Source organism: Parasteatoda tepidariorum, chromosome 10 (genome assembly GCF_982258835.1).
Source record: "Parasteatoda tepidariorum strain Cologne lab strain chromosome 10, Ptep-v5.0, whole genome shotgun sequence".
NCBI lineage: Eukaryota > Metazoa > Arthropoda > Arachnida > Araneae > Theridiidae > Parasteatoda > Parasteatoda tepidariorum.
The window spans coordinates 39,795,837-39,817,712 of record NC_141764.1 but is presented as its reverse complement, the minus strand read 5'-3'; the positions used below and the strand labels follow the sequence as shown (position 1 = coordinate 39,817,712).

Here is a 21,876-nt window from a genome sequence, read left to right as displayed (position 1 = left end):
TGCTCTGACTCTTAAATTAACTAAAAAATAACGGCGTGGTTCCGCCGTTATTTCATATATATATATATATATATATATATATATATATATATATATATATATATATATATATATATATATATATATATATATATATATATATATATATATATATATATATATATATATATATACAGTACCGCTCAAAAGTATCAGTACACCTAGAAACTTATAAAAAAATGGCAAAATTCAAAGTATCATAACTTCTTTAAAAATGATCAAAAATGCTTCTGCTTTAGCTCATTTTGAAGCTTAAAATCTTTACTTTTATGTAATCTAATTGTTTTTAATTAATATATTTTGCAACTATGTACAATTAGACTCTAAACAATCATAGAAAATTGTATTAATTTTCTGTGAAGTTTGACGCGATGTACGGGCACAAAGGGGTTAGATATTGTTGATTTTTATTATACCATTGAAAAATTTGGACTTTTAGCTTTCATTTAAAAAGAAAAAATTCCAAAAAAACATGTTTTTTGACGAAGTTATTGTCAAATAAAAAAAAAAGGTTTTTTTTCAGAATGTAATGATTTTTCAGCAATTATAATGAATTTTAGTGTAATTATAATATGATACGAAAATTTTTTAATTAAAATAAATTAAAATTTAATATTTCTCGATAATATTACTTCATAATTTATTATAACAATTTTAACATTTTTTTTTGGAAAATATATTAATGAAATAAGAATCAACGTTTACAATTTAATATTTTGAAATTTATTTTTTCGTATTTTTCTCAGAAAAAATTAGAATTTTTTCTGAGAAATTCATTCAAAAATATACATACAGTTTTGTTTTCAAATTTTTTCTGAGAAAAATACGAAAAAATAAATTTTAAAATATTAAATTGTAAACGTTGATTCTTATTTCATTATTATATTTTCCAAAAAAAAAAGTTTAAATTGTTATAATAAATTATGAAATAATATTATCAAGAAATATTAAATTTTAATTAAAAAATTTTCATATCATATTATAATTACACTGAAATTCATTATAATTGCTGAAAAATCATTAAATTCTGAAAAAAAACCTTTTTTTTTTATTTGGCAATAACTTCGTCAAAAAACATGTTTTTTTAGAATTTTTTTTTTAAATGAAAGCTAAAAGTCCAAATTTTTCAATGGTATAATAAAAATTAACAATATCTAACCCCTTTGTGCCCGTACATCGCGTCAAACTTCACAAAAAATTAATACAATTTTCTATGATTGTTTAGAGTGTAATTGTACATAGTTGCAAAATATATTAATTAAAAACAATTAGAATACATAAAAGTAGAGATTTTAAGCTTCAAAATGAGCTAAAGCAGAAGCATTTTTGATCATTTTTAAAGAAGTTATGACACTTTGAATTTTGCCATTTTTTTATAAGTTTCTAGGTGTACTGATACTTTTGAGCGGTACTGAATATATATATATATATATATATATATATATATATATATATATATATATATATATATATATATATATATATATATATATATATATATATATATATATATATATATATATATATATATATATATATATATATATATATATATAAATACACTGTCCAACAACGTACCCGTCCTCCTTTGAATCTAACCCGTAACTTCTAAATAAATAAAAATATAATTTTCTTTTATTTATTACTAACATTTATATAAATTTTGCACAATGAATTCGTAGTTACAAGGATTACATTATACAGTAATAAATGAAATACTAAGTTGCTAATAGTAATCTAGAATTTCTTTTATGAAATAATTTAATGACAAAGGTCAAGTTATCTGGAATATCAATTTATCCGAGGGTACAGCGTTTTTTAAATGAATGAAATATGACATTTACCAGTTCCACAATCAAGCCAATGATTTTTAGAGGTTTCTGCACAGAAATCTGATCGGGGTTTTCCATTTAGGTAGATGTTCATATGCTTTTAACGCTTCTTGTTTAAGAACAGTACATATTGTGTTTTTTTGTAAGTTCATAGCTGAAAAGCCTATTTTAACGGCTGCAGTACTCCCAGACAGAGAAAACATCAATTCCACCATGCGCTGTATGTTGCTGTATTATGGGTCATTTTGCTGCATTAGGTCTTTATAAATAGCTTGGGCTATGAGGGCTGAAGTTTTCTGGTGTTTAACGATGTTATGTATCTTAAATTTTAATGACACCCATTAAAATTTAAGATATATTCCAACAAAAATTGAAAATTTATCACGAACATTAACGGGAAAAGGGCCGTCCGCGCGGACGTCGGGGAAATTTTGACCGCCGAGGACGGGCAGACGGAGGGTTTTTCGAGCAATAAAGTGTCTCGTAACAATAAAGTTTTTATTCTAATTATACAATTTAATCTTTTAAATTTCGCATTTTAGAGCAACATTATTTAAGTTTCAGATTGAGGAGAAGAATCCTAAATTAAAATTACCTTTGATATTAAAATAATAAAGTCACCTTTCACAATAAAATAATAAGGTTACCTTTTATATTAAGTTCTTCATGGAAAATGTTGTAGATTTTGATCATTGATAACTTAATAATTTGAAACACACGAAGAAAAATTATATTTGACTGTAAAACTGTCTGAAGCGGAAGAAAAAAAAATCAGCTCGATTGGCGAGTAATACTTCCAGTACTTTCATAGTTAAAGGACAACTAATAGGCAGTAAAATGACACTATTTATTTAAGTATTTATTCGAAATATCAGCAGATACACACTTTAAAATGACGGAAATGCAGCACAAACTTGATCATAGATCTTTTTATCTGATCTTACAATCGAACGAATGGCAAGTTTTGCTTCAAAATCACATCTCTCAGCCTTTTTATACAAACAGTTAGTGATGTCATCAAGATGTCTGGAAAGGAAATAGAAATAGTTTGAGGTAAATAGAAATACACACTAAAAAGAGATTGGAATACAAAGCAAGTACTTTTAATCAAATTTATCACTATAGTGTTTTTTTTGTTATTTATGTTTCCATTAGAAGATATTTTAACGTGCTAATTATATACATACTATGACCTATTAAATGAAATACTTTCACGATGTATCAATCATTCATATTTCAGTTAAAAACATTTTATTTTATTTGGATAATTGCTTTTTTTAGAATTATGACTTATAAATATGCAGATTACATCGCATTGCATATTTTATGGTTTATAAATAGGCTTCCTTCATGCAAAAAAATATTTTTCAAAAATATATAATCGAAATTTCACGAAAGGTACACCCTTGTAAGTAAGTTTTATCTAGGAGAGATTGCGCGATCAAGGAGATTCTATTAAACTAGGAGTGGAAGAGAGCAGTATTTTTGCTGCAATTCTGGGTATTTGTATAACAGTACTATTGTAGCGTGTACTTAAATAATCAAGCTGATTGCTGTTAGCGTTAATAATAAAATATAGCTATTTTGTTTCGTTTGCTCCGAAGCAAACGTTAAAATATCTCTTATTCATAATTTTCATTACAATACCAGTCATGCAAAATATTTTAGTATTTTTCATAAGCTAGGAAGCTTGGCGAGCAAAGCGTATCATAATATATATGTCAGTCGTAACCTTTTACAAAAGAAATAACGCAAAATTCTACAAAAACTAATTCACCATTTTATTATTCCTTTTTATCCATCGTCCAAAAACCAAAACAAAAAAAAATGATCATATCTATAATATCAAGCTTTTAGCTCGCAACATCAGAAAATGCGTGTTATTACATCACGTGACCCTGACACCTTCCCCCCAGAGTCATATTAGATCCAAAGATCGAATATGGCAAATAATTTAAGGGTCACACTTTACACATAAACAAACTATGTTTCACATTCACCCAAATATTCACTGAATCTTAGGTTTAACTTAACACTAGGTATTTACTTTAATCACCTAATAATAATAATAGGAAAAAATGTTCAGAGTCTTATTTTAGTTTATATTTACAGTCTGGACAATGCATCTGCATTACTAAGTTTCGATCCTTTGATGTGACTTGCCTCAATATCATGGCGTTGAATGGCTAACGCCCATCTCTGCAACCTCGGGCTTTGGGGTGTCGCACTCGTCAGAAATACTAGGGGATTATGATCAGTTAATAAAATAATCTTAGCACCACAGAGTAAGGTTTCAAATCTCTGCAAAGCCCAAATAATAGCATAAGCTTCCCTTTCAATTGTAGACCATTTCTGTTGAGTTGAATTCAGCTTCTGGCTACCGAAAGCTATGGGACGAATATTTCCTTCTTCATCTAACTGACCTAAACAACATCCGACCGCATTTTGAGATGCATCCGTATGCAAGTAGTATGGTTTCTCTATGTCTGGGACTTGTAACTCTGCGATCTTACATAGCGACGTCTTCAATTCCTTGAATGCCTTCTCAGCTTCTTCGCTCCAAGGAATCTCATTAGGAACTTTCTTTTTAGTAAGCTCTGTTAGTGGAAGAGCAATCTTTGCGAAGTTTGGAATATACTGCCTGTAAAAGTTGCATAGTCCCAAAGCACTTCTCAGTTGTTTTTTGGTTTTGGGTGCCTCTAATTTCTGTATTACTCTTATTCGTTCTTTGTCAGGAGCATGTTTACCTGAACCAATAATATGTCCTAAGTATTTAACCTTTTGTCTAGCAAATTCGCACTTTCTCAAGTTCACGGAGAAATTAAAATATTCCAATCTCTTAAAAACTTCTTCAAGATGAATCAAATGTTCCTCCCACGTATCAGAAAATACTGCTAAATCATCGATATAAGCACAAGTGAAATCAGACATGGACTGAACCACTTTAGACATAGCTCTTTGGTAGGTTGCAGCAGCATTTCTTAATCCAAAGGGTAATACATTCCATTGGTACTGGCCTCGGTGAGTTCGGAATGCTGTGAGGTGTTTGCTGCCGTTCTCCATCGGTATAGCCCAATATCCCTTCAACATATCTAGCACAGTAATGAATTTCTTCTTTCCTACTAAGAAATTCAACTCCATCATATTTTGCATTGGATATGCATCCGGAACGGTAAGAGCATTCAAACTTCTGAAATCAATGCATAACCTGATTGTTCCGTCTTTCTTATGAACACATACTACCGGGTGTGCTATCTCACTTACCACCGGTTCAATCAGTCCTAACGCTAGCAATTCATTGATCTGTGCATCCACTTTCCCCTTTAAGTTTTCTGGTATCTTATACGTTTTTGGTTTCATCGTATCCTCCTCAGCTTTCAGCTTTATCGCATGTTTCCCAACTTTAGCTATCCTTATCTTCCCCGAAAACAACGTTTTGCGTCTATGTAAAAGATCTTTCAATTGATTTTGTTGCATTTTGGGTAAGTAATCCAAATTTAATCCTTTCAATGCTTCATAGCTTTCCACATCTGTAGGAAGAGTTGGTGTTTCGTATATTTCACCAAATTCATCATCAATATCATAGACAACTCCAACTGTTTGAATTCTCGCTTTGTATTCTCTCATTTTGTTAACATGCAATAATCTTAAATTTCCTTCAGGCATTTGCAAATAATACGAATTCGGTTTCACTCTTCTAATTACCTTTACTGGACCTATCCATCTGGCATATAATGAATTGGATGAATCATGCATTAGCACAAGTACTTGATCTCCTGGCGCAAATTCCCGGTATTTTTTCCTTCTATTGTAATATTTGGCATAATTACTTTGTTGCACATCACTTGTTAACCTTGCCTTTTCGGTTGCTATTTCTAATTTTCCTTTTAACTCTTTTAAATATTCCTCCGCTGATCCTTTCATATTCAAAGGTAAAAACATATCTCCGGCCCAAATTGACTTCAATATAGATAACGGGCCTTTCGGTTCTCTCCCGTACATTAGCAGAAAAGGTGGTACTCCTGTAGTTGCATTTGGAACTTCTCGATAAGCCCATAGTACAAATGGTATGTGTCGATGCCAATTTCTTCCTACTTCTCTAATAATGTGATGTAGCATATTTTTGAAAGTTTGGTTCCATCTTTCAATCAATCCGTTCCCTTCCGGATGGTATGGCGTTGAAAATCGCGGACAAGCTCCTAAAACCTTCAAAAACTCTTGCGTTAAACTTGCCGTAAAATTTGTCGCATTATCCACCACGATTACTTCTGGAATTCCTGTCCTACAGAATATTTCGAGCAGTGCTTCACATGTATTCCTTGCCGTTAACGATTTGAGCGGGACTGCTTCAGGCCATCTTGAATGTTGGTCCATCAAACAAAGGATATATTTATGTCCTTGTGCTGATACTGGATCTAGAGGACCAATTAGATCTACGTTCACCACTTGGAATGGAAGTTCAGGACGTGACACAGGTGTTATCGGAATTTTGTCTACTGAACGAACAACTCTTCTACCTTGGCACCCATGACATGAGCTACAATAAGCTTTAATTTCCTTGACCATCCCTGGCCAATAAAAGGAAAATTTAATTCTTTGAATTGTTTTACGAGCTCCTAGATGTGCTCCGAATACTGACTCGTGGGCAATTTCTAGTATTTTACCTTTTCTAATTTCGGGAATTACTAATTGTTGTATTCTATTCCCGTCCAACAGCTCTTCATGGCATAGTATATTATTTTGTATCACATACCCTCCTTTATTTTGCTTCCCCAATTTCCATGCTTCTTGGAGAGTATCGCAACTTTGTTGTTGTATCTTGAATCGTTCGGTTTCATTTCCATTCTTTTTATCACCGCATTCACCTACTGTTGGCTCCTGCTGCTCTTCTCCGTCACTTGCACTCATATATAACTGCTCCTTTCGGGAATCTGATCTTAGCTTCATAGCAGCAGTAAAACTGGGATTGTATACTCTTTTTTGTTCTAATAATGCCTCATAAGTTTCAGCATCCAACAAAATGTCAGCATTTAACCCATTGACGGCTGCTATCATCGTTTTAATTATAGGCGTAATATATCCTTCCGTTACCAAAGCGATTTCCACTTCTTTTAATTCAGCTTTTAGACTTTCGCCAAACGCAGGTTGTAGTATTATATGTCCTTTGTAATCCACTTCCTTACCCACTATATCGTTTTTAAATACACTTATTTGTGCACCAGAATCTACTACAGCTTCGTATTCATTTCCATTATATGAAATTCTAACTTTCTTAAGGGCAGCTATTTTTGGTTGAACGCCTTTACATTTTTTGTTTCCTATCATGACTTCACCGTTAAATCTTGCAGTGACTACTTTGCTTTCGATATTTCCATTTCTGAGTACCTTAACTTCGGATACTTGCCCTTCCGATACTTGAACCTCGGCCACTTTGCCTTCAATGTTTCTTCTCCTCTCTTTATTATCTCGACAAAATCGTGCCAAGTGTCCTACTCGTCCACAATTAAAACATGTGACTGGATTTTGGGAAGAACTCCGCTTATCAATTCTGCCATGGTTGTCATGCTCATGTTTATATCCTTCACCAAATGTATGATATCTTCTACTAACCATGTTTGGTTTTTCCCGGTATAAGTTCCTATATGGTTGAGAAGCAATGAATTTAGTAGTTTGGTTATATTTCCTTGCATTCTCGTACTCATCTAACTTCTCAGCAAGTGTGTCAACTGAGCAAATTCTACTCCACTCATCAATAAAATGATTTTGTATGTCTCCAGGTACTCGTTCTTTTATCTGTTCGACAATGACAAGTTGTTTCAGGCTGTCGAAATCATTAATTTTTAGTCCCGAAACCCATTCGTTAAAATAGTTCGCCAATTCAAATCCAAAATCTCGCCAAGTGCTCTCAGCCGCTTTACAATGTCTCTTAAACTTTATTTTAAATGCTTCTGGGCTCAATTTAAACCTTTTCAATAACATACATTTTACATGTTTATAATCATTTGCTTTTTCTTCAGGCTCCCTTGCAATTAAATTCGCCATTTCTAGAGGCAATAATCCAACAAGATGCGTTACCTCTTTAATTCATCTTCCCTTTCCTGTTCTCGCCGCTTTAATTCGTCTTCCCTTTCCTGTTGCTTAATTTCATATTCTTGTCGCCTAATTTCATCTTCTTTTTGTTGGCGCTTTATTTCTTCTCTTCCACTAACTATTCTTTTTAATAATTCCTTCACAAACTCCTCTTCGTACTCCGTACTTGCCAATATAATCTTCTTTAATTCGGTAACTCTCATGTCTTCCGTTGCCGTTTCTCCTAACTCTTCCGCCAAACACTTCAAATCTACTTTTAAAGCTCTTCCTAAAAATGCCATTTTTCACCTACTACTTTCTAAACTGCACCTTCTTACAAAAAAAAATGCCACTTCCTAAACCAATTTCAAGACAATCTAAATAACTCACTATCTTCCATCAAACAACTTGAAATTCATAGAACAAACAACTACCAATCTTTTATTTTGAAATCCATTGGGGTTTCCCCGCGCATTTGTCAGTCGTAACCTTTTACAAAAGAAATAACGCAAAATTCTACAAAAACTAATTCACCATTTTATTATTCCTTTTTATCCATCGTCCAAAAACCAAAACAAAAAAAAATGATCATATCTATAATATCAAGCTTTTAGCTCGCAACATCAGAAAATGCGTGTTATTACATCACGTGACCCTGACAATATATTTCTCATTGTTCACGATTGAATTAAGTTCATAATTCATAATAATTTCTCTTATCCAGATGCGCAATCTTTTCTATTCCGTAAGAGTAAATTGGGGGCAAGATCTTTCGTGGCTTATTAAAACTGTTATTCAACATTAAAGCAAAGTAGCATAATAATAATAAAAAAGCAAATATAGTTAACATTATTAACGGTTAATTTAGCGAAAAAGTATTATATACTATATTTTGAACTATTTAATAGATTAGTGAGAAAATTCTCCCAGATTAACCTTGTGTTACAGTCTACTTTTACAATATACCGTTCGTTGAGAAAGTAAACAAATAATTTTGCAGTTTTTATTCTTGATAAGCAGAAATATGATGGAATAAAGTTTCTTTAATCATCGGCTTTAATGTATATTTTAAGCAAGATTCAGTTATTTGAAAAAAAAACTAGCCAAAAAGAAGTTGAACGTGTAAATTTGAAATAATGCATTAATTAAGGGATAGGAACTGCTAAGAAATAAACATTTCAATAAATTTAGAAAAAAGTTACTTTGCATTTTGTTTAATTAGAATTTTTTTAAGCATTTTATTTAAATAAATAGGCTTAATACCTACCTGCAAGTGATACTGGCAATTTCGAGGAAATCAGGACTTCGATCAAATTTTTTCAAATCCTTCTCATAGTTTTCATAACATCCGCTGTTGGGATTCAAAACCTTTATTCCACAGCTGTTATTTCTTCGTATTGCTGAAAAGCCAATCAATAAATGAGACATATAATCTTTTTTAATAGCAAGCAAAATCTTATTTAAAAAAAGTGGGTTTGAAAAACCATCTATTTAAAAACAGGATAGTTATTTTAGAATATATTGTACAAACAGAGCAAATGATATTCGATATTTAATAAACTTATTATTTTTCAATTCTACGGAGGGTTCTAAAATTATTGGTACAAATTTTAAGGATTGGTAAGGTGTATCAAAAGGAAGGAGAATTGCAAGCCATGACCTGAAAAATAATCATACGCTTCCTTTCAGGAAATGTTTCTCCGTGTGCCTTTGAGCAGCTATTTTTACTTATCTAAAGTTTCGCAATTTTATGTTTTCTAATACTAATTGTCAAAAATAAGTTCAGTTTCTGTTGTTCTATTGAAACTTAATGATTTGGTAACTAACTCGACCAGTTTACCAAATCGTATTGTGATAAAACATACGAGGGTTATTTTTAAAGTAAGAACCGGTTGCATTTCGTGTTCGCACTTCATGACAAGTTACGTCAGTTCAAGTTCGGCAATTCTTAGCAAGTCTCTCACTAAGCCGTCCCTACGTTTTACGCCTCTGCCGGTGTTGGCTGTTTGGTTATATTGCTTCGTTCGTCATCACATCAATCAGTAATCTCGCCGATTTGGAAAGGAGTTTAGTTATTCGGTTTTTAAATTCAAAAACGTTCGTCCTGCAAGAACTAACTTACTGGCAGAGTTTATGTTGAAAGAGTAATAAATGATGGAAATGTGCGTAAATGGTGCAGGCTTTTTAATGAAAGAACAGCAAATATTCATGCTGAAAAACGATCTGGAAGGTTTACTATCATGAATGGAAAGCACTGGGTTATCCACCATACAGCTCTGAATTAGCACCATCAGACTCTTATCTGTTTCCAAAACTTCAGGAATTTCTTGATGGAAATAGCTAAGAAAATGATGATATGTTGTACGAACCTGGTTTAACGGTAGGGCGGTTCTTTGATGATGGGATACAAAAGCTGAAGCTCCGACTCAACAAATATATCATTGTAAATTGTAACTATGATTAAAAGTGAATAAACGTTCATATTTTAGTTTGTGATTCATTTTGCGTTTATATATAAAGTTTCTTTTATTCCATTACAAAACGGTTCTTACTTAAAAAATGACCCTCGTATATTTATAAACCCATTTGAGTGCAATTTTCGGAGGAATTATTATAAAACATAAAACTAACACGAAATGAAGATAATTTCGATAAATAAAATTCAAAGGGACATGAACAATATGCTCATTACATGGTAGGGCATTCGATGACGTATCCCATCATGGATTGCTACGCAGTTTTTCATCTTTTTGATATGCTCTACCAACTCTTAAAGTTTGCACCAATTTTTTCAGGAAACTCAGTACATTAATCAAACAATCATAGGTTTGGCATAAGAATTTGGTATAAGCATACATACAACAATATAGGAAACCTTGCAGGGTTTTTCGTTATAGTCATTTTTAATGTATTTTAATAATCTTCGGCAACAATTGAATTTGTATGCACATTTGCATATATATTAATCTATACATAATAATAAAAGCGGCTGTGTGTCTGTCTGTAATCACAATATATCGCCCCCAGAAGCCTCGCCCAGGCACGAAACTTGACACAAAATTGTGTTTTGACATAATGAAGAAGTATTTTTTTTCTTTTTCGAAAATTTGGATTAGTTTTTTAGTTATCAGTCATTTTGTAAGAAAATCTACGCTTTTTCGTCTTCAAATAAGAGCCATATTAAAAAAACTATTAAAAAATGCATATCTCTTATAAATGTATGCTAATGCGAGCCTTGCAATTGAAATATTAAATTTCGACAACTTAAACCAATAATATACGAAGGAATTAATAATTTAATTGTAAGGTTCGCATTAGTTTACATTTATCAAAGTGGAGAAAAGTTTAACTTTTGTATTAAAAATGTGGCAACATATTCCATACGTAAATAGAACGCTTTGCTTTGATTTATTTGTCGCTGTTCATAATTGTTATAATAAGTTTTTCTTCTTCTTTCCACGCTCTATTTTTTTTTCTTAAGCGAAGACGATAATTTTTGTAGCAATGTAGAAATAGAAATTGATACCATAAAAAATTATATAGAAATAGAAATTGATACCATAAAAAATTAATTCGTTTTTGGGGTAGACTATATTTGAAGGTGCCCCCGCCAAGTTGTGATCGAGGTTGATCGCCAAGCTGGGCGATGTTGAAAATCAATCGTTATTCTGATTGGTTTAGATTTTAATCGTGATTCTGATTGGTTAAGAATTTAGCGTTGTTTTTAAATGTAATTTCAGAGATCCGTTAGTTCTACTTTGGATACTGGCTGGTAAGGTTACTTTTGCTTCTGGTACTAAAAATGAATACTGTCAATAAGACAAATCTTAAGTTTCTGTACGATTTGAATAACAAAGGAAAAAAAGTAGTGATTGACTGGTGTATGAATGAAGGCTTAATTAGTAATAGATATAAATGTCCTATTTGTGGGAAATATGTCTCTGGTTGAACGTAAAGATTGATCAGATGGATTTGAATGGGTCGTGTGAAAGGTTCAAATGCTCCCAACATAAAAAGATCTATTAGAAAGGGATCGTAGTTTAGACAGTACCTAACTGCAATTAGAGAATTCTGTGCACCAAAATCTGAAGATATTCAAGCTTAATGAAGAAGTGAGTTATTTTTCTCTTTTTCTTTCTGTGCTTACTCCATTAATTATTTTTTCGATTCAAAATGCATTTTAGTGGGTTTATTAATTTTGATTCTATTCTGTTCACTGCAATTTTAAAAAGCTTTGTTTAAATTTTCAATTGTTTCATTGAAATATCACTATGTTTTGGCCGCTATTCCTGTTATCACGGAGTTCTGGCAACCAAGTAAGACGCCAAACATAAGTCGCCGATTTCGCCAAGGGGCACCCTCAAGTATATTTTCCCCCGTTTTTGTGTTCTTTTCATGTATTTAGCACTTCAGTTTTTTTTCTTAAGCGTTGTAGCCATATAATATATAAAATAGGAATGAAATTGTTTTTGAAGGAACGATCACACTTACCTTGGATCTCTTTGGTTTTTCTATTCTTTATTTTAACAGTTTTTATTAAATGTAATTAGTTATTTCAGAAAGTTTCAGTTTGCAGGTAAGCACTTAGATTTTAATACTGAAGTTTCATGATTTGCTTTCATAGTATGTTCTAAAGTATTCGTTGACTTCTTAAAAACCCGATTACTGACATGATGGCAGAACCGCCTTCCAAAAAACTTTGTATTTTGTCAAAGAAAAGGATATTAAGTGATTCTCAAGGAAGAAGAAGGGCCCAAGAAACGTCTGTGGAACGTCAAAGAAGGATGGAACATGACCGAATTTCGACAAGCAATTCTAGAGCCCAAGAAGTATCAGATAAACGTCAAAGAAGATTAGAAGAGGTTTTCACCTATTGGCCAATGATGATTTCGAAAGCAACTTTTGTATTATGCTTTTACAATTTCTGAGGCCTTTTTTTTAAATAAAAAAAAACAAGTCTCCACCTGATAGTTATATTATAGGTTAGGTTACCATAGGCCTTAGGTTACCATAGGCCTTATGTTACCATACCAAAGTTACATCTTCAAACATCCTCAAAAGCTATAACACATCTGCAACAGAACTGGATATGAAGACAAAATTGCAGGACAGGAACACTTTAATTATCCACTAATTTTCAGATTTCCTGCTATGTTTTAAAAAACTTTATTTGTGAAAACCGTTAGCGTGGCGGACAGCTGGCCGCCTTTAGCGGCTAGTATTTAATAAAGAGAAATTAAAAACAAATATACTAACGAAATCTGACGAATTGTCATCGCCGAAGGTGGGACAGAAAACACAAAAGTCTATTTAATTACAGCAGAAACAAGGAGAAGTTGAAATGCAATTATAATAAATAATTCTAAGTTTTATCGAGCAATTAAACTGGTTTTGGAGTTATACGTACCGCATTTTTTCAAATTGATTCGTAGTTTTTAGCTATTTATAGCATTTTTATTTTTTTACTAGCTAAATGTTATTTTATGACCGCTAATGTGCTTACTGCTCTGCTTCCATATTTTACACGCATTTAGTATATTATAAAGTAATAATAGAAATTATAATGATAATTATAAAATAATTAAAAAATCTACTTTAAATATAAAAACCTGCGATTATGGAGTATCATGTATAACATAAAATATAGAAATCCTCTTTTAAGCATGCATACAGTTCAATCAATATGTAACTACAAATATAAACATGAACGTATTAGCAATATAATAATCAGGTTCTTTCGTATGGTAATCCAATTCTGTGGTCTGATGGGCCAATTCTACAAAAAAAGTCAGGCTCATATTTATGTCATGTTTATCGTTTATAAAAGTAATAAATTACCAGACTATTTTTGAATTCAAACACAGTAGGCAACACAAATTATTGTTTTTCATACCTTATTAAAATTTAGATGCCCATTGGGGTTTAGAAGTGTGATAGAAACTACTTTTATGAATTAATTCTATATATTAATAATTAAATTTGGGTCACTATTCCATCAACTATTTCTGATTTGTCTAATATTATGCCTGTTTATCATTTTCTGTTCCATTATAATACTAAAATGCAAAGGGAAATTGTCCCACAGAGTGGTACGTAGCATTGTGTTCTATACGATAGTTCCTTCTGTCATTTGTCTATTTTCATATTACATGATTATATCCCATTTTATTAAATCTCATCTACAAAATTACTATCAATTAATTTACATATAAACTTTACCTTTATAAGAGGATGTTCCTTCCGTGCAAGCTTCCGCTAACATCCACTGTGCTACAGTTGCATCGTCTTCAAATCCTGTTTTGCAATCTTTGGCAGCCTTAACTTTGCATTTTGCCATGGCTATCTGATTACTGAAAATAGTTACATAATCCTGTTATTTAACAATGCGCAAAGCATTTTATTTTTATTGCAAAAAAAGTTAAATGCGTTGTCAAAAACCATAGCTTGCTTAATTAAATAAAGTTAACCCCCTATTCCTTTATCCATGAATGGCATTAGTGTCAGTAAAAAACGCTAAATTTTGTACACGACAAATGCAATGCATGATAATGAAAGTAAAAAAATAAATAAAGATGCCGAAAATTACACGTACTAAGCGATTCCCCAGAAGCAGCCTCAAAAATCCTCATGGCGAAATTTGAAATCTAGAAACAATATCGGTCATATAGTTCATAGTAACGCTGTTAAGCCTTATTGTTTTTTTTTTTTTTTTTTTTTTTTTTTTTTTTTTTTTTTTTTTTGCTAATGCACTATAATTGTGATGTTGGTCAGCCATATTTGTAGAATTTACGGTTTTGTAGCAATGTAAACATAAAAAAAGCCAGACTATGACAGTAATAACCCTCCATGTCTTGTTTTGTCCAAGAAACGGCAGTACGTTTTCAAGATGTATAAACATTTTTCTCATACGTTGCCAGAATTTTCTTTTTAAATCAAAATGTAGGATTTTTAAAAACTGAAAAAAATTAAATTAATGTAGGCTTACAAGTGAAACTCACTTACTCACAAAAGTCTTCTGTAGAATGCTCGTTCGCCCATGCTTGCAAACATTCACCTTCGGATTTTGGAAAACATGTGTAATCTGCTGTAGCAATGGCTAAAGCAACTAAAAAAAATGTCACAATGATTGTGAACTATACTTTTATGAACAATATCAATAGACTTGCAATATATTTAGTTTTAAGTGAAATATCATGCAAATTGTATTAAACAAACGTTGGAAAATATTTAGTTATGCTGTTATGTAATGAGCTCTAGATATGTTGCATTAAAATAGGTTTTATATTACTTTTGCGCTCAATAATAATATATATTTGTAATACATGCAAATTACATGTAATATGTAACATGCCTAATTTCAAACGGGAATGTTTACAGTTCTACTGTATTAACTATTCTAGAAATATATTTCACCATTTATTCGAAGGTGCATGCCTAAAATCCAATAATTTAATTATCAGTTTCAAAATTTTCGAGGAAACAAATTTTAAATATCGTTAAGAAATACCTAATTATTGTGCAGAAAGAGAATCACTTCATTTGAAAACAAAACATTTCAGCTGAATTATTGTAAACTAGGAGGCTTCGCCCCTGCTCGCTGGTGCTCGCCAACCCTCGGAACTGCTTTCGCAGTTCATTTCGGATGGCTTCGCAATCCGATGCTCGCTTTACTCGCTCATTGGATACGTTCTTAACGTCTAGCTTTTGTATACTTTTTTGAACACTGAAGTTCCGAAAACTTTTCACTGTAGAAAATTCTAAACCTGTACATTTCAATATTAATTTGAAATTGCAAACAGTTTACATATTTTTCTTCATCACACTATTCTAAATTTCAGTTGTTGAGAAAAGTAACTGTTGTAAGTTTTGTTTTAAAGTCTTTCCCACAAAAGGGCTAAAGCCATGTGTTGTAAAACAATATGAAATAGTAGTCTGCCACTGAACGCCGGATGTAAAGCATCGGCTTCGCTAAAGATAATTTTGTATTTTTAATTCTCTGAATGGCGCCACCCTAATATGGAATTTGTAAAATAAATGCATATATTTTTGATTGTTGATGAAGCCCATCATTTTGCGTTTTCATCAGTGTTCAGAAGCAGAACAACTATAAGTTCTTTATTTTATCACAAAAATATAAAATGTATAAAAAAACAAAGAGTAATGGCTATATCACACGAGAGAAAATATGTGCAACTGCAAGTGTAACTGCAAGTGTAAGTGCAACTGCAAGTGAAATTTCTCCAAAAAACGCTCGTGTGATATAGAAATTACGGTTGCACGAAATATCTGCAACCGTTCAGGCAATTTCTTTCATGAACCAATCAGATCGTTTGCTTTTTATGACGTTTCAATTTTATGTGATGACATATACAAATGTAAATAAAAATGGCGGCGACGTTAGGAAGAGGATGATCGGATGAAATTTTTTTATAGATGAGACGGAACAAGTTTTTAGTTTAATAATAACATTTCCTTTAAAATGAAAGCATTAAAAATACTTTCGCACTATGAGATGACCATCTCAATGCAGTTGATGTACTACCATAACAGGAACCTGCACACGATTTTAGTATCGGTAAGTATAGTACATTATTTTTGCGATAAATTTTCTTTTAAAATATTTATTTATTTTAAGCTAATAAAATTAAAACTTATTATAATTTGTTCCGATCAAAGTTTTAATTACTTTAAATAGAAATAATTTCTATTTTTATGTATGTAAAGAATTATACTGGCGAAAAGCTTTACTTTGAAATATTCGCCAAGCAACTCGCCAAACTTTGTTTCAGTATTATAACATAAAATATAATAATGATTATATTTCATTATTTTCAAATTTTAATCTTTGTTTCTGTTGATTGTAAAAGCATGTGTCCGATTATTTGAAAGTTTTATAATTATTAGTGAAATAATTATTTTATTCTTCCCTAAGAATTCTTTTAATTTTTGAAAATCTCATTTTAAAACAAGTTAGAAAATATGTGTGGTAAATATTTAAATTGTTTCTCACAAAGTTACCCCATTTTCCAGTAATTATTGAAAAGTATTACAAGAAAGGTAGTATATTATATATAAAAAGTAATTATTAAAAATGCAAATTCCCAATCTCCTTGTCTGTTTCTACATTCATCCCTTCTATTTTTTTTTTTTTTTTGTGTATGATGATTTGCATAATATTTTGTTTATAATTATTCAAAGTTAACTAATGATACTTTACTTTTTATTTATACTTCACATTTATCTCTTGATACTTAGCTTTTCTATAATGACAGTAAGTATGTAAGTGTACCTTACTAATTTTTCAATATACTTACATTTTTAAGAGTCTTCGTTTATAAATACAATTTATTTTTCTTGAAACAAATTTCAATCCAAACATAAGAACTACAAAACTAAACACACCTGCCATCTTTCATTAGTGTATAGAATAATCTTAGAACTATAATCAAAATATCTGTCAAACTTAAAATAAGTTTAAAAGGGATACCTAAGGACTTAAATGATTTCAAATTAATGGCATTTAATCTTCCTTATTCTAATAATGTGTTGGTAAAATTTTATCATGAAAGTGATTTCTTTCTTTTATTTCAGATATTTCGTATAATCCTGTAAGGTTTGTCTGGTAAAGAAGGAAAGAGATGTAATACTGTTTTTATGGAAGAAATTAAAAAATAAGAAATAAAAATGAATAATGTTCTAAATGTTTCACTTGACAATAAATGTTTTATTTTTTAAATTGATTCTTGTATTATTTAAAATGCAAAACAAAACACGTAAAGGGCTATAACAAAATAATATGATACATTAAAAGTATGTTCTTAATAAAATATTGTTTTTTTTTATAGTTATAAATAAATTTTAATTTATATACTGTATATTACAATAAATTTGTCCCAAAATAAATCCTATAATTTTTAATTAAATTATCTTGTACCAATAATGAATGATATAAATTTTACAATAATAAAATGTAAGTATGACATTGAAAATCCTCTTATATTTAAAAAGCAATTTTACTAAGAAAGTGGAAAAAATAATTTTCATAAAAGTGATATTCCTGATATGCAATGTGTAAATGAATAAAATTGATGATCCCTTCATGTAATGTAAATTAATTTGATGAAAATAAAATTCTGAGACATTGTAGTATAGACAAGTCTGACATTATTTATTATGTATTTTTTAGACTGAATTTAAAAAATAGAATTGATTTGATAGATCTAATAGTTTTGATGTTATAAATATTTTATGAGTGAAAGGTAATTCAAAAATTTATATTTCATACATTAAACCATCATTTCTTCTACAGAATTATTTCAAAGGACTATGTTTTTGAATTAAGCTTAAAAAATAAATTTGAAGAAATGCCTTACTTGATTAGATAGCAATGTCAGTTGCATAAAGTGGTATAAGTCATAAAATTGTCCTTTCTACACATTAAACTTTTTATAAATTTTCGAATTGTTAAACTATTAAATCAGACAGCCTGTTTTTATTCTCATTCGATTTAGTGTTTAAATAGATAATGATACCGCACTTGCCTAGCTAGCATGTTAGATAGTAAATATATATAAATAAACTATGCTTTTACAGGGTGCGGAGCCAAATCTTTCAACAAAAAATAAACAACTTTTAAGAACATTTTAGGCACTCAAAAAATATTTTAAAGCTCTAGGTAAATTGACAAAATGCAAAATAATTCTCAGACTTTACATGATCATGATAAAATAACTAGAATTTGACAACGAACTGTTTTCTTGATTATATTAGCCATTAAAAAAATGATCAAGAGATTTTTCGGTTCGATTTCAGAGGGTGGAAAATAAAGCCTGAAATTGAGAATATCTTGCAAAATACAGCATGAGAGAGCAAGAATCTCACCGAACCCAGCTCACTAGACGCACATGCGGACTCGCAAGTATTTCACCAAACCTGTAAAATGATTGGCGTTTTCATACGCTATGGACTGACGGTACGCTGAAATTGATCATGGTTGAATGAATTCTGCTGTTGTTGTTAATTTACGTCGCACTAGAGCTGCACAATGGGCTATTGGCGACGGTCTGGGAAACATCCCGGAGGATGATCCGAAGACATGCCATCACAATTTTGATCCTCTGCAGAGGGGATGGCACTCCCGCCTCGGTAGCCCGACGATCTGCGAGCGTAGTTGAGCACTTTGCGGTAGCACAGTTTAACGAGGACCCATACCGCACACCCTCGGTCCCTACGCAGACTGATCCAAGTGGTCACCCACCCGCACACTGACCATAGCCAGTGATGCTTGACTTCGGTGATCTGCTGGGAACCGTGTCTTAACGATCAGTCCAGTGCGGGACGAATGAATTCTGAAAACGTGAAATAGAAAAATGTGTAAAGTACGTTTTTACATAATATGTGACGAAAATCGACATTCCTTTTCATAAATCTCTTTTTCGAAAAAGGAAAATAAGGCACTTTTTAAAAACACTTATTAAGAAAAGCACCTTTAAGGGCCTTTAAAAAATGAAAATCAAAAATAAGCACCTTTAAGCACTTTTTAAAAACGCTACGCACCATGTTTTATACCTTAGTCACTCAAATCAAAATAAAAAAAAATCGTCAAAATTCTAGATAGTATTTAAGTCCATCCCATTTTCACCCCCTTATCCTTTTAGGGACACAACATGAAATTCATTGATATCTTAATATCATTTTATATTATGAGGTAGAAATCATAATCCTTTTTATACTATGCTACTTCACTTAAAAAGCACTTTTTAAAAATGCTACGCACCATGTTTTATACATTAGTCACTCAAATCAACGTAAAAAAATCGTCAAAATTCTAGGTAGTATTTAAGTCCATCCCCCTTTCACCCCCTTATCTTTTTAGGGACGCAGCATGAAATTCAATGATATCTTAATATTATCTCATATTATGAGGTAGAAATCATAATCCTTTTTATACTATGCTACTTCACTAATGGGGAAATAAAGTTTTCAGAATTTTAATTTCCTGCTGAAGAAAAGACTTAACACAAATACAAATGTAAAAAATTAAATCAAAATCAATCAATATTCTGCAGCATCTTTACGAACATCGTTGAGAAACTATGATATAATAGAATCATATGATAAAATTAAATATGAGCCAAAAGTAAAGATAAATAACAAAATATGGTAACCCAATTTCATGCAACCGTTCAAGCAATTAAGCAACCCTTTCGGCAACTCCGAACGGAGGAATTTCACTTACAGTTGCACTTACACTTGCAGTTACACTTGCAGTTGCACATATTTTTCTCTCGTGTGATAGAGGCATAAGAAAATGAGTATAGTCATAGAAAAAGTTAAAATTATAATATAGTATTTACCAGTTAAAATAAAACTTTTTGTTTAAGTCATTGTTAACAATTCAAATTTCTCCGAAGCAATTCTAAACCTTAATTTTGCTCACTACGTGCTCTTGCGCGCCGAAGCCTATCAATTAAAACGTATTAGCGTGTTATATAACATGGATTAGCCATATGATGCTCACTACGTGCTCTTGCGCGCCGAATCCAATCAATTAAAAATGAAAGAAATATCATCGGATTGCGAGAAAAGAAATATCATCGGTTTTATTGATACATACATACATACATACGTACGTATTAGCGTTTTATATAATATAGATAAACTCTTTATTTAAGTATCCAGTTCCAAAATCTTTGGTTGGAAAAATTTAATGTGAGAGGCTAAAAGTTATGATAAGAAATAAAACCTCTTCATTGGTTTTGAATTTTAGAAAAAACTGTGAAATAAAATAACTATATGTAATTTTCCGAAATAGTTTTTATTTAGTGATTTTACTTTGTATGACAATTAAAAATTATATGAAACAATTTATATGAAAATGAATACTAAAAGTATGATTTATATGAATAGAAATTACATAAAAATAACAAATATTCACTTACTGCAAAACATGAAACCCTTTATCAGCAACATTTTAAAACCGACTGTGCTCATAATCTTCGCATGCGCGCTTATCATATGGATAATGGTGAAAGTAACTATGGATTTTTACTTCTTTGGGTAAATTGGCATATGGGTAGAAACCTAGTTATGTGAACTTGAATGAGTTTCTTTTCCTTATATAGATAAAACACAAGTGGTGGAGCAACGCAGAAATTTTGTCGTAAATCACGTTTTTTTTTTTTTCCGACTGGTTTTATGAACCGTAAAATAGACGAAAACACATATATTCCTTATTCTATTATTCTACATAATTCTAACCAAAATTAAAATATTTATTAAAATAATGTGAAATGAAACTTGTTTATATTCCATAAACTTTTTTTGAAAATAGAATCATTTATAATACTTTCAATTTTCTTCCAATTGGGTACTTTTTTTTGAAAATAGAATCATTTATATTTCTCTCAATTTTCATCCAATTGGGTACTTGTACTTCAAGAAGAATGCTCTTCAAGATGCTCGCACATGTGACCTATGACGTCAGCGCTAACTTATAGTTATAAGAAAAATGGCGTGCTGAAGTTGAGCTAATTTTCTCCACATAAGTTAGAATGTTAATTAACGTGAAATTAAATAAATATAATGCCATATCGCACCTCGCATTAGTTGAAATATAATTATTTTCTCATCCACTTTTTTAATTTAGCTTAGATGTATTTTTTGTTTATGTGTTTTATTGTAACCGTGATATATTTTAGCTTTGTGTACCAGGTAATTTCAATTCATAATTAGTTTGCTTATGTTCTATATGGCTTCGTGCCTGTCTTTGTGTTAAATAAATATATGGTAAAAGAATTGAAATCTTTGGGAAAGAATATAGATTATGTCATTTAATAGAATTGATACTTGGCTGTATGGCTTACTCTAAATAGAATGGAAAGAACAGTTGTTATCGTAAACAAATGCTACATTTCAACAACTAATCAAGATCGAC

The 21,876-nt window shown here is 30.9% G+C and overlaps 1 protein-coding gene across 1 annotated transcript; it reads right to left on the bottom strand.

Moving 5' to 3' along the window:
• Positions 1-2,699: 2,699 nt before the first annotated feature.
• Positions 2,700-21,023, bottom strand: LOC107442838 (uncharacterized). Its single transcript, XM_043048856.3, has 5 exons — positions 20,882-21,023; positions 14,943-15,045; positions 14,160-14,290; positions 9,208-9,340; positions 2,700-2,897 (listed from the first exon to the last, which is right to left on the bottom strand). The coding sequence occupies exons 1-5, from the start codon at positions 20,955-20,957 to the stop codon at positions 2,759-2,761; spliced, it is 582 nt and encodes a 193-aa protein (XP_042904790.2). The 5' UTR covers positions 20,958-21,023; the 3' UTR covers positions 2,700-2,758.
• Positions 21,024-21,876: the final 853 nt, after the last annotated feature.